At 40.2% G+C, this 15283-nt stretch overlaps 1 protein-coding gene across 1 annotated transcript in view; it reads left to right on the top strand.

Annotated features, from left to right (window-relative positions):
• Positions 1–15283, top strand: part of TRHDE (thyrotropin releasing hormone degrading enzyme) — a 992175-nt gene that overhangs the window by 551935 nt on the left and 424957 nt on the right. The window contains exon 6 of the mRNA XM_063927453.1: positions 4778–4915. Coding sequence (XP_063783523.1) covers positions 4778–4915 — 138 coding nt within the window. The remainder of the gene's footprint in view (positions 1–4777; positions 4916–15283) is intronic.

Below are 15283 nucleotides of genomic sequence, written 5' to 3'. Positions count from 1 at the left end.
AGGAGGATATGTCACAGCGGGTGGTCTTCAGTATTCCGAATGTCGGGATTCTGGCACACAGTATACCGGCGCCGGGATCCTGACACCCGGCATACTGACAGCTATTCTCCCTCGTGGGGGTCCACAACCCCACTGGAGGGAGAATAAATAGCGTAGCGCGCCACCGTGCCCGCAGCGTGGCGAGCGCAGCAATCCCTCAAGGGGCTCCTTTGCGCTCACCACACTGTTGGTATGCCGGCAGTTGGGCTCCCAGCGCCGGTATGCTGGTCGCCGGGAGCCCGGCCACCGGCATACCATACTACACCCGTCACAGCCGTGCCACTCACGGCAGTGTCCACCCGGCTCCAGCAAGTGAGATCATGCTTGCTGGAGCCGGGTGTACACTGCCGTGAGGTCTGGCAGCTGTGAGACATCCTTCTGCAGCGCTGCTGTAGCGCTGCTCTCCTCCGGCTGCCCACGTCTGTCCCCGCTGGTCTCTCCCCTCTCCTCCGCTTACAGGTCTTATCTCAATTCAACTTTTTTTAAAGTTGAATTGAGATGGGATTTAATAGGGGTTGTCGGATCCATTCCGACAAAGGCATGTCGGAATGGATCCGACCCTTATTGAATATACCCCAATAATTCTGCATTTGGTTTCTACTTTAAAAGAAAGTGTGAACTTTTGTAATAGTTTATGCAGCTTATTTTGTAAGCCTATCCTTGCTACTTTGCTGCTTTAATAAAAGTTTCTTTAATAAGAAAGATTTGTATTCATCATTAAAACAGCTACCATCAGCAGTGTGTCTCCTGATCATTATGTTATGGGTTTTTGCCTCCATTGATTCTCCACCATATATTATTGTGTGTAGCATAAAATGAGGTTGTTTTATAAGAGTACTGCCCAGTACAAACTGACACTTCACTGACAAGATATCATGAATGCAGGTTTGTTCATAATGGCCATGTGTTTTATTATATTCAGAGCACCCTAGAAAGTGAAAGATTCTTATGTACTATTCATGCTTGGTAAAAAAAAAAAATACTGTATGTACAGCATAAAGGGATCAGAACAAAGCTGATGTCACATAAGCTCTTGTGAATGCTGTACTTTTCCATCTAATGAGGAAACCGTGTACTAGACATATTATACAACTGGAAATGCTGATATCCTGTCCCACAAGTGCACATACTATGGAAATGTTGAATGTAACAACATCTGATTGATAGAAACATTTAATTGGCTGGGAAATGGGGTGCTCAGAAACGTCTATGTGATAGCAGAATAAACATCAATTAATAGCTACATTTCCAAAATAAATAAGAGAAATTTGTTCAATGAAATTCCAAGTATATTTAAACTGGAAATACAGTAATGGGAATTTATTTCCTTTCTCCTCTGGGTTTATTTTATATAAAATGTCAGTAAAAATGTACATTCTTTATCTGGATATTAGTAATTAATGTGGCTCAGTGGCTGTATTATCATCGAATACTTGCTTAGTCTTACCATGTAAACATCCTATATAATAAAATGCTAATGCTGCTCCTCACCTCTATGGGGGAATTCAAGTATGTCAGCTGTCACTAGATAGTGCATGACAGAGCAATTCAAGTGTTGCTCTGTTCAGGCTCGCTCAGCCGCTGTCGCTAACATTACTGTTATGTTGTTCCATCATTTTGACTGACTGGATAAATCATATTAATAAAACATATTTAATACATTGAGGTAACTTTTAAAATGATTACAATAAGCTGTCTGAAATATGGCTTACTTGTTTTTTTTAACTATATGTGTGTATTATTTTGTCTCTTAAAAATGGTGACTCAGTGTGAAAAATAATTTTATATACTTACTGTCAGTGGAATAAAATGCTTTAAAAATATATAGTTTGAGATCTGAAAAGTATATATTAAGAAAGCTACTGGCAAATGGCAGTTTAAAACAGTAGACATTTATAGGACTTGTACTGTACATCAAAACTTTTTTGTAATTAAATTTAGGACTTGCACAATCTATTTGGTGGAGGATTATACCAGTCCAGATACAGCCCTGATAAGCCCTGTGGCGTCTGGTAAAGTCAGAAAATCCTTTAAATGAACCCCACCATATGGCTTTCTCATAGCATATATCTTATTATATCATATTGTATCAAATGTCCTATTGTAAAACAAACTATAATTCTGCAGATCTGTGTACAGTTTGTCAATATTCCAGCTAGCCTGTTAAACAACTGTTTATTTTTGTGCCCAGGGCTGATACAAGTGTGGATACATTGCTTGCTAAGTAATTTATGTGAAAGTGCTGCTATTATCTTACTTTATGTAATTCCAATACTCAAAAATGGGAACAATGACAAATAATGTCAGATGGAGGCTAGCACTCATACAGTAAATGTGTGGTAAGGAAAATGACGAGAGAGCAGAAAGAATAAAAATGAAGAGATATTAAAACACTGGTTTAAAATATATAAAAACATTTATTTGTATAACAAGCAATTAGAAATTGGCAGTGCAAAGGGCACTATGCACTGAGCTGGATATGACCCCTTAACCCAGGACACCATCATTATGTCATGCATAGGCCACAGGGCTGTTAACACCACCACCGGCCCCGCTGACACCAAGTCCAACTGCAGTAAGTGGAACACTCCTAAAGACGCTCTGGGCGGCTCTGCAGTAGTGCGAGTGTTTGCAGGGTGTAAGTGGAACACTCCTAAAGATGCTCTGAGCAGCACTGCAGTAGTGCTAGTGGCTGCATGGTGCCATTCCAAGCACCCTGCAAGTCACATGCAGGTGTTGTGGTCTGGGATGGTGCCATCCACGCCTCCCTGTGTTCTGTACGGTGGCATCACTCACACTCCTGGTTATGGCCCTCTAAAATGTTACCATATGCCAAAGTTGGATGTTGTATTACAAAATCTGTTGAGTACATATACTGTATATATACCATAATCAAGATGTTGGCTTCAAATATCAGCCAATGTGCAAAAGAATATGTATGAACAACGTGCTTGTTGTACAATTTATCCAAAAGGATTTGCTTTATATTCCATAATGGAGCAGCATACAGGTTGAACAAACATTAAAGTTGTTTACCCTCAGTGCTATAGATTGATAAAGATGTATTTGTAAGTAGATATGTACAAACAAGTCAGGCTATGTCAAAACATTGCAAGTAATGTCAGATTCTTTATATACTGTATGCCTCTATTATTAATGGTGAGATAAGAAAGAAAGATAGCAAAACTGGGTCACATAATGTCTCATGCTCCCTGACTCAGTCTAGTCAAGGATAAATGAAATATGGATTGTGAATCTGCTTTCAACATTAGATTCTAGGAATCCCTGGGCTGAAGGTATCTACAACACCTTGTATGCCCATGTGGTCTCCCACCTGGTACTGACCTGGCCCAACACTTTATTGCATCCAAGATCAGACAAGATTGGGCAGATTCAGGGTGGAATGGTTGTAGGTAATGTTATTTTGTATTCCTCTATTGGAATTATTGATGAATGTTCACGAATAAGAGTAGTGAGATGACAAACTAGTAGAGTAGTATTACAAAAGTGGGTAGCAAATGTCACCTCCGCAACATGTAAAAGAAGGGGAGAAAGAAAGAGTGATCCAAGAATTCAATGTTAGGCAGAGATATGCTTTGTGGCCCACATCCCCCGGATCATTGATGGAAGTCCATTAAATGGAAGTAATAGATCAGATATGACTGAGGCAGTGCAAATAGGTCAAATAGACATATTAACATACATGCTCCAAAAACAATATTGGAGTTATTGGACAGTAATTCATAAATAATGTTATGGAATCAATTTGCTGTATGCTTCAAGTAAACAGAGAACATATCTATATATGTAGCAAATTATACTCACCACATATAATCAATAAAATATGTTTGAATACATGTCTCTGGGTATGTGGGTATATGCATATACCCGTTCCCTTTAGAGTTGTAACTAAGGCATTTATGGATAAATCACCAACTGTTCAGATTTGTCTTAACACAAATATATGCAAATATATTCATCATACATAAATGAAAACCAATATAGTATGTTTATGCACATGTTTCATAGGAATCTGGTTGTGTACATATAAGCATTCCCTTTTAAGGTTTCTATAAATCTATACAAATATATTCACCACACGTCTGAAAATCAATATAGTATGTTTATGCACATATTCATGTGGGTGTGTACATACCATCTTTTTCTAATAAAGATATGTGTGTCACGTGCACCTGATCAAGATAGAAACATTCTATCTTGATCAGGAGCACGTGAAGGTGCTATCTGTAAAGGTGTACATATGAATGTGCTGAATTGCATGTGGTCTAGTACTCGACAGCCATAAGGAAGAACATCCAGCTCAAATTGTGCCACTGAAGATGACAACTTTCCAGTGAAACACCAAGGGAACAATCCAGATTTCCTACTGATGCTGCTGGTATTCATAAATATTTATATGGTTCTTACAGATGTAACCACGCTCATCGTGGCTTCATCTAGGCTCATTTGTGCCTTGTTTGCTGCAACCACATTCATGTCTAAGGTGTGCATGCTCCTCAGACAAGAAAGCACCCAATTCACTTTCAATGGGGTGGCAAAATACACAGCATAGGCATACCTAGCTGCGTGTGCACGTATAAGGGAGATGTATACAGTAAAATGTAAAATGATGTATCTATCTATTCTCACAAAGGGGGGTTGCATTTAGACTTTATATTTGAAAGCAGAAAACCATGACAATTATTCTAATGCAAATGTAATTTTATAAATATTTCAGGAAAAGCAAAGGTTTCTGACAGATGTTTTACATGAGGTGATGCTATTAGATGGATTGGCCAGTTCACATCCAGTTTCTCAGGAGGTTCTAAAGGCTACAGATATCGATCGAGTGTTTGACTGGATAGCATATAAAAAGGTAGGAAAAACTGTAAAAACTCAAGTGTTGTAGACATTCACTTAAAGAGTGTAATCAAGTAAAATGAGAAAGAAAACTTTTGTCTTCTTTATACTGTCTCTGTATTATTTACAAAAGTACTTCCTTCTTAACATTAAAAACTAATAGATACTTTTGGTGATACATTATTTGAGTTCTATACTGCTGACACATTCTAAATATTTAGCATAGGATAACATTTCATGGCTACCCACATATACAACATTCTCCGAAATATTACCCATGCCATGCACTAGCCCAGGGAAGCAGAGGGAGATTAGGGAGGTAAATGTATGGCTTAGGGATTGGTGCAGGAAAGAGGGGTTTGTGTTCCTGGAACACTGGGTGGACTTCTCAGTCAGGTGCCAACTTTTTTGTTGTGATGGATTGCACCTGAATGAGGAGGGGGCAGCGGTGCTGGGGGGAAGGGTGGTTAGAAGGTTGGAAGAGTTTTTAAACTAGGTGCCTGGGGAAGGGTTTAGCTAGAAACTATGGGTCATGCAGTGAGAATAGTGGGGATGGTGGTTGTGAACGAAATGGGGAGGAGTAGGGGGGATGGAAAGAGCAACCGGCAAGGGTATTAACATGGGAATTAAAAAAGGTTTTACCAAAACACTAACTAACGACGATTATGGGTCATCATTGCTGCATAAAGAGAATGATGTCCCTAGCACAAAGGGAAATGCTTATCTTAATTGTATGTATGTAAACTCTAGAAGCCTTACAGGTAAAAATGGGGAACTAGAAATCCTTGCAGCAAGCAAACAGTATGATATTATAGGCATTGCTAAAACTTGGTGGGCTGAATCTCACGATTGGACAGCCAATCTACAGGGTTATATGCTGTTCAGGAGAGACAAATTAAATAAATGGGGGGAAGGGGTATGTCTTTATTTAAAGCCATTTTAAAACCTGATATACGGGAAGATATTCAATAAAGGAATAAAAATGTTAGCATTGATGTTATGCTACCGGCCGCCTTGTATTAATGTGTCTGATGAGGAATTGTTACTGAAGTAAATTGAAAGAGCAGCAGGATTAGGAGACATAGTAGTGATGGGAGATTTTAACTATCCAGAGATAAATTGGAAAAATGATCTATGTGATACTGCTAGGGGTAATATGTTTTTAAACACACTAAATGATAACTACTTAGTTTAATTAATTGAGGAACCAACTAGGTACAATGCAATATTAGACCAATATTAACAAACAATGGGGAATTAGTATCAAACATTATAGTAGGGAGCCCATAGGAAACAACGACCACAATATGGTCACATTCAATATTAGTTTTCATAAGCAGCCCTATACTAGCTGAACTAGGACTCTAAAATTTAGCAAAGCCAAATTTTACATGATGAGGGAAGCTTTAAGGGACATTGAATGGGAAAAAAATTCATGGAAAAAAAGGGGAGAAATGGGATGTATTAAAATCACTGCTAATTAAAAATACTCACACATTTATTCCCACGAGCAGCAAAAAAAGGAATAAAAATCCCAAACCAATGTGGCTTAACAAAAAGATAAAGGAACTAAAAGGCGAAAAAAGGCGAGTATTCAAAAAAATACAAATCTGACGGGAATGCAGAGTCATTTCAGCACTATAAGGAATGTAACAAAATATGTAAGAAAGAAATAAGAGCAGCTAAAGTAGAAACTGAAAAACTAGTAGCAAGGGAAAGCAAAGCAAATCCCAATTTTTTAAAAATACATCAACAGCAAGAGATTAAGGAAGGAGAGTATAGGCCCTTTAAAAGACAAGTTGGGAGTCTTAATAAAAAATGATAATGACAGCGGAAAAAGTAAATTAGTTTTTTTCAATGGTATTTACAAGAGCGCCCAAATGCAGGGACTAACACACAATCTCAACAAAGATAATGTCCCACTGCTAAGTGCTTATTTAAGTGAGAAGGTAGTCTGTGAATGATAACATTTTTTAAAGATTAATAAATTACCTGGCCCCTATGGAATTCACCCAAGGGTTCTTATGAGCGTCACTCTGAACTAGCAAGACCGCTATTTTTGATCTTCAAAGATTCGGTTATATCAGGTATGGTTCCCAAAGACTGGCATATAGCAGAAGTAGTGCCAATATTCAAATAGGGAAGTAGAGCTGAACTGGGTTATTATAGACCAGTTAGTCTTAAATCTGTAGTGGGGAATGTATTGGAAGGTATTCTAAGGGATAGTATTCAGAAGTTCCTTGAAGCCAATAAGGTCATTAAAAGGAATCAATATGGATTTGTGAAGGACAGATCATGTCAAACCAACTTACTTGGCTTTTATGAAACAGTAAGTGTGAACCTTGATCAGCGTAAGGAGGTGGATGTAATCTTTTTAGACTTTGCCAAAGCTTTCTACACACTACCTCACATGCAACTCATCTATAAGCTACAAGAAATAGGGCTAGGGAGCACAATATGCACTTGGTTCAGAAATTGGTCAGATAATAGAGAGCAGCGCATTGTGGTTAATGGATCATTTTCAAATTGGACTGAAGTGCTAAGTGGTGTGCCACAAGGGTCTGTACTTGGTCCACTATTGTTCAACATTTTTATTGACGACCTAACAGTAGGTCTAGAGAGCATGGTGTCAATTTTTGCAGACAATACCAAATTGTGTAAGGTTATAAATACAGAGGGGGATGTGGAGTCTCTTCAGAACAACTTAGTTAAACTAGAAGCATGGGCAGCTAAATGGGAATGAGCTTCAATACAGACAAGTGTAAGGTAATGCACTGTGGTAGCAAGAACAAAAATAACACCTACATACTAAATGGGGTAATATTAGGGGATTCTGTACTGGAAAAAGACTTACAGTAGGTGTTCACATAGATAGCAAACTAAGCAGTAGTATCCAAAGTAGGATTGCAGCAAAGTAGGCTAATAAGATATTAGCATGCATAAAACGGGGAATTGATGCAAGGGACGAGAGTGTTATACTCCCATTATATTAATCACTAGTGAGGCCACATCTTGAATACTGTGTACAATTTTGGGCACCATACTACAAAAAGGATATCCTGGAGCTAGAAGAGGTTCAGAGGCAGGTGACCAAACTAATTAAGGGCATGGAGACACTGGAATACAAGAAAAGGCTTGAAAGGCTAGGCATGTTTACACTGAAAAAGAAGAGACTAAGAGGGGACATAATCAACATCTACAAATATATAAGGGGACAATACAAAGAGCTTGCACGGGCCCTGATTTGGTAATATCAGCACAGAGGACACATGGACACTCGCTTAGGTTAGAGGAGAGGAGATTCCGCACAAAGCAGCAAAAAGGTTTTTTCACAGTAAGGACAATACGTGTTTGGAATTCCCTGCTTGAGAGAGTAGTAATGGCGGACTCAGTCAACACCTTTAAGAATGGGTTAGATAAATTCATAATGGATAAGGATATACAGGTTTATGGTGCATAGGATATACAGGTTTATGGTGCGTAGGAATAAAACATAATGGCTGACATCAGCATCAGACAAAATTTAGTACAAAAATAATACTGCATAGGAGACCACAAACCACATCGAGGTTGGACTCGATGGACAAATTGTCTTTTTTCAACCTTATTTACTGTGTTACTATGTTAACATATTGTACAGTGTACAAAGATATTTCTTAAATTGTCACTAATGCAAGTAACACACAGAGCTATTTTGGAGGTTGTATTATTTAAAACAATTATCTCAAATTATAAACAAATGAGCGATTTCATAGACAGAACATAATATCCTTATTGCAAAGGCATAGCTACAGTAGGTGCATGAGGTGAGTCTGGCTGGCCCTCCCCCTGCACCTACTGTGCATCTATGCTGCCAACCACGCACTCACCTCCTGAGCACAGTGCATGACTTCTGATTTTTTACTGTGCTGCTGAAGAGACATCTGTTATCCCAGCATGCTCAGACTCACACTGATGCTGGGAGGAGGAGTGGACATGCTGAGCCTGCTGGAACATGCCCAGACCACAGCAACTCTGCATCAGTCAGTGAGGAAAGTTGAACCTGTAGAGCAGATGTGCTTGCAATGCAGCAGCACAGTGCTAAAAGAGAAGCCATGTATTGGGATCAGGAGATGCAGAAGGGGGGGAGTTGTAATGGGGCCCACCTAGGTCTAGTTATGCCCCTATCAGTAGGCACTCCCGTTTTCATTATGGGACATTAACCAACAGGACATGTTGGGATGTTGGGTACCTCATATTAAGTATGTCCATTTGTCCCAAAACTCACATGATCAAATCTGCAAACCTAGCTAAATGGCCCCGATAACCCATTCCCCATGTGTTAGCTTAAAGTAATGATGCATAACTTTAGTTTCTGTATTATGTAACAGGCAAATTAAGATCTGTAGTTTTTGTCTTTCACAAATGAACAGAAACTTGTACTTACAGTAATTGACTGGCAAAAAAATAGTGTTCAATGCAGTGGTTCCCAAATTGTGTTCAATAGCACATTTTTGGTGTTGCAAGGCTCTTGCAGTTGTGCCTTGGATTGGGGGTCCAGATCCAAATCAATCATAAAACAATTGAACAATCAAAAGCACAACTGTACACCCCCACATAACTGAACCTAAGAATGACAGACAAGGTTTACTTAATTTAATATTTTTTCCAAATTTATTGATAAAAAACTTTTATCCTAGAGATGCCTTGAAAATAATGCTGATACTCTAGAGCGATTTCGCCACGATTCAAGAAACTTTAGTAATCATTGGTTAAATGATAAAAAGTAAAAAAAAGTAATCATTGACGAATCTTTAAACTAATATTATACCAGTGGTTAAAACCAGTATTATAAACCAGTAACACACTGCAAAAGCGCAACCTAAACCATTTTATAACAAGTTTGCTGTTACACTATTTGTAGCTGTGTTTATGTGGTTTGGGGCTGTGAGACCGGTGGTGGGGGTGAGGGGGTTATAATGAATAAAAGGTGAGGTATATATATTCTATATTATCCAGTGATTTCATTTAGGAATTTTGAAAACTACAGTATATGATTGACAGTAACAAAATACACCAAAACTGTGTAAGACTGTAACACAGATGGGACATGAACCTAATTATGTGTTGTGTGTAAAATATGCTTTGTAATTGACACTCTTAAGTATAAGAACATTATGTGCTGCTAATTCACATAGAGATTAAATAAATTTTAAATCAATTTTATTAAGATATTTAATTTAACTACTTTCATTTTTGCATAAAAAATATATTGATGTTTATTTAATTTTCTGTAAAAATATTTTTCTGTAGGTAATTTATTTTGAAAACTTCTAAACAAGATGAAGAACTATATTTTATATAGCATACCATAAAACACGAGACCCTTAATCCTTGTAAGCACCTAGATGCATGTAGTGAAATAAACAGGAATCTCTCGGAGACTGTAATATATCTTGTTGCACTGTTATACATTGTGAGATGAGGTACCCATAGAATAAAACTGAAATCCAGAGGCTGTATGTGCTATTACTATAATACATTATATCCAGTGTGAATGTCTATAGTTCTGTAATCAGAACTGCAGATTTTTTGTGCCTTAGCAATCAATGTATGCTTCTTAAAATGATTACAGATTGACATCATACAGTTTCAGAGAAAGAACATCTCAAAAAGAGGTCCTCTCTTTGTGAGAAATAGTATTAGGTTTGGATACAGTAAATAGGATTAAATGACTTAAGTCTACATTAAAAAAAAAATCTGCTTAAGTTTATTATGAATAATGATTTATTTCAAATAGTTAAAATATCTTATGGTTAATAAAATATATTAGGTTTTTTATAGCATGCAACATAGTTGACATTATTTGAAATATTTCCAGGAAATGTTGCGATTGATGTTTTCCCAGTGCAAGTTGGTCCACTACAGTCTCCATAAAGTCATATTAACTGAGTTTAATAGAGCACACTTTTTTTTACAGTGTACTTTTCAATAAATACTTACTTCGTAATCAGAAGAAAGTAAGAGTAGATGGTAAGAATGCCCTTTTATATGCTTAAAAAGAAGTACTTCATTGCGCAGTTGGTTATATTTAAAAAAGGATATAGGGGCTGATTCAGGTTGGATCACAAATTGTGATCCAACCAGAATTATTACGATTACCCCGCAGGTTGTTGTTCACATGCGCCCGCACTTTCTGAGGGGGGGGGCAGAAAATGCGATCACCCCTGCCTGTCAATGAGGCAGAGGCGGTCACGGGGCGGTGGGGGGTGGCACGCTTTATTTCCAGGGCGGAGACAGAACATTGCTGGGGTGGTGCTGCGCACAAGGGGGTGGAGGCGGCCAAATGGGGGCGTGTCAGGGCATGATCACGGCGGCTGTGTGACATCAAGAACATGGTAGTGCGCGCCCTGCGGACACAGCTAAGCTGCACCATCAGGAAGCTTCCTCAGTTTCTGCTAACAAGCGGAAATTATGACGTGTTTGCAATTTCTGCTTGTTGAACGGGGGAGGCGCCATTCAGCATGCTGGGTGGCCTTGTTCAGCGATGGGAGGCCCCATCATGCGATCCAAAGGATTGTAAATGCTGCTATTTAGCAGAATTTGCAATCCTTACTGAATTAGACCCAAAATAACCTTCAAAAAACAAACTTCAATGCCTAGTACTGTAGTAGAATAGGAGATGATTCACTATTATAAATATATAGTCAAGTTCTATTGTGCAGTTAATGATTTTGAAGTACTGCTGTAGCTCCAAATATAGCATAGCACTTTTATATTCTTTTCAATTAAAACGTTTTTTTTAAATCATCTGCCAAAATACAATAGACTACTTTATCTCTTCCACACAATCACAACACAGACCAATAACCTGTACTTTCTTCTGAAGTGACTGTATGCAAAAATGCAATGAATGCAGCCAGCTTCTGCTGTATGCTAACCTCTAGAGTGCACATCTGATCTTCCCCTATAGCAAACCCAATTTTCATACAGAGTCTACAGTTTATCAGTACTCATTTTCTCCCAAGTTTTTCTGTATGTGCAAGTTAGTACAATTTTCATAGCAGCTGATGATAAAAGTATTGGAGACTAGAACGCTAGCAAACAGCCTGCAAACTCAGACTACAAAGTAACATCTCCAGGAATCAATGCTAAAAAATAACTGAGAAACTTACTGTGTAGATATGTATATAGAAGAGTGTCAAAATGTTATCAGAGTCAGCCTAGAGAGCCACTCAGAGCATCCTTAGAATGCTCTAGTCTCTGCTGCAGAGCTGTTTGGGGCAACCTGGGATGATCACTGTGCTTGATACTTTCCTGTCCCCAGTATCCCCCCCTTCCCCATATCATGACATTATGATTTCACATTTTTTGAGGGGGTGGGGGGGAGGGCTAGCTCAAGGTGTACTTTTGCCCAGCTATAGAACTGCATATATTTTACTAAAGAAAATCTAACTGCATCAACAAAAGCATGTAATCTCTAAACCATGGAGCAAAGATAGGAGCTGGAATATTATAAAGGTAATATATAATGTTAATAGGTATAGGTTTTTACTAGTGATGTGCACCGGAAATTTTTCGGGTTTTGTGTTTTGGTTTTGTGTTCGGTTCCGCGGCCGTGTTTTGGGTTCGACCGCGTTTTGGCAAAACCTCACCGAATTTTTTTTGTCGGATTCGGGTGTATTTTGGATTCGGGTGTTTTTTTCAAAAAACCCTAAAAAACAGCTTAAATCATAGAATTTGGGGGTCATTTTGATCCCAAAGTATTATTAACCTCAAAAACCATAATTTACACTAATTTTCAGTCTATTCTGAATACCTCACACCTCACAATATTATTTTTAGTCCTAAAATTTGCACCTAGGTCGCTGGATGACTAAGCTAAGCGACCCTAGTGGCCGACACAAACACCGGGCCCATCTAGGAGTGGCACTGCAGTGTCACGCAGGATGTCCCTTCCAAAAAACCCTCCCCAAACAGCACATGACGCAAAGAAAAAAAGAGGCGCAATGAGGTAGCTGTGTGAGTAAGATAAGCGACCCTAGTGGCCGACACAAACACCGGGCCCATCTAGGAGTGGCACTGCAGTGTCACGCAGGATGTCCCTTCCAAAAAACCCTCCCCAAACAGCACATGACACAAAGAAAAAAAGAGGCGCAATGAGGTAGCTGTGTGAGTAAGATAAGCAACCCTAGTGGCCGACACAAACACCGGGCCCATCTAGGAGTGGCACTGCAGTGTCACGCAGGATGTCCCTTCCAAAAAACCCTCCCCAAACAGCACATGACGCAAAGAAAAAAAGAGGCGCAATGAGGTAGCTGTGTGAGTAAGATAAGCGACCCTAGTGGCCGACACAAACACCGGGCCCATCTAGGAGTGGCACTGCAGTGTCACGCAGGATGGCCCTTCCAAAAAACCCTCCCCAAACAGCACATGACGCAAAGAAAAAAAGAGGCGCAATGAGGTAGCTGTGTGAGTAAGATAAGCGACCCTAGTGGCCGACACAAACACCGGGCCCATCTAGGAGTGGCACTGCAGTGTCACGCAGGATGTCCCTTCCAAAAAACCCTCCCCAAACAGCACATGACGCAAAGAAAAAAAGAGGCGCAATGAGGTAGCTGTGTGAGTAAGATAAGCGACCCTAGTGGCCGACACAAACACCGGGCCCATCTAGGAGTGGCACTGCAGTGTCACGCAGGATGGCCCTTCCAAAAAACATTCCACAAACAGCACATGACGCAAAGAAAAATTAAAGAAAAAAGAGGTGCAAGATGGAATTGTCCTTGGGCCCTCCCACCCACCCTTATGTTGTATAAACAGGACATGCACACTTTAACCAACCCATCATTTCAGTGACAGGGTCTGCCACACGACTGTGACTGAAATGACGGGTTGGTTTGGACCCCCACCAAAAAAGAAGCAATTAATCTCTCCTTGCACAAACTGGCTCTACAGAGGCAAGATGTCCACCTTATCATCATCCTCCGATATATCACCGTGTACATCCCCCTCCTCACAGATTATCAATTCGTCCCCACTGGAATCCACCATCTCAGCTCCCTGTGTACTTTGTGGAGGCAATTGCTGCTGGTCAATGTCTCCACGGAGGAATTGATTATAATTCATTTTAATGAACATCATCTTCTCCACATTTTCTGGATGTAACCTCGTACGCCGATTGCTGACAAGGTGAGCGGCAGCACTAAACACTCTTTCGGAGTACACACTTGTGGGAGGGCAACTTAGGTAGAATAAAGCCAGTTTGTGCAAGGGCCTCCAAATTGCCTCTTTTTCCTGCCAGTATAAGTACGGACTGTGTGACGTGCCTACTTGGATGCGGTCACTCATATAATCCTCCACCATTCTTTCAATGGTGAGAGAATCATATGCAGTGACAGTAGACGACATGTCCGTAATCGTTGTCAGGTCCTTCAGTCCGGACCAGATGTCAGCATCAGCAGTCGCTCCAGACTGCCCTGCATCACCGCCAGCGGGTGGGCTCGGAATTCTGAGCCTTTTCCTCACACCCCCAGTTGCGGGAGAATGTGAAGGAGGAGATGTTGACAGGTCGCGTTCCGCTTGACTTGACAATTTTCTCACCAGCAGGTCTTTCAACCCCAGCAGACTTGTGTCTGCCGGAAAGAGAGATCCAAGGTAGGCTTTAAATCTAGGATCGAGCACGGTGGCCAAAATGTAGTGCTCTGATTTCAACAGATTGACCACCCGTGAATCCTTGTTAAGCGAATTAAGGACTCCATCCACAAGTCCCACATGCCTAGCGGAATCGCTCCGTGTTAGCTCCTCCTTCAATGTCTCCAGCTTCTTCTGCAAAAGCCTGATGAGGGGAATGACCTGACTCAGGCTGGCAGTGTCTGAACTGACTTCACGTGTGGCAAGTTCAAAGGGCATCAGAACCTTGCACAACGTTGAAATCATTCTCCACTGCACTTGAGACAGGTGCATTCCACCTCCTATATCGTGCTCAATTGTATAGGCTTGAATGGCCTTTTGCTGCTCCTCCAACCTCTGAAGCATATAGAGGGTTGAATTCCACCTCGTTACCACTTCTTGCATCAGATGATGGCAGGGCAGGTTCAGTAGTTTTTGGTGGTGCTCCAGTCTTCTGTACGTGGTGCCTGTACGCCGAAAGTGTCCCGCAATTCTACTGGCCACCGACAGCATCTCTTGCACGCCCCTGTCGTTTTTTAAAAAATTCTGCACCACCAAATTTAAGGTATGTCCAAAACATGGGACGTGCTGGAATTTGCCCATATTTAATGCACACACAATATTGATGGCGTTGTCCGATGCCACAAATCCACAGGAGAGTCCAATTGGGGTAAGCCATTCCGCGATGATCTTCCTCAGTTGCCGTAAGAGGTTTTCAGCTGTGTGCGTATTCTGG

Source organism: Pseudophryne corroboree, chromosome 6 (genome assembly GCF_028390025.1).
Source record: "Pseudophryne corroboree isolate aPseCor3 chromosome 6, aPseCor3.hap2, whole genome shotgun sequence".
NCBI classification, from domain to species: domain Eukaryota; kingdom Metazoa; phylum Chordata; class Amphibia; order Anura; family Myobatrachidae; genus Pseudophryne; species Pseudophryne corroboree.
The sequence above is the reverse complement of the archived record's forward strand: the minus strand, read 5'-3'. Positions and strand labels throughout refer to the sequence as shown.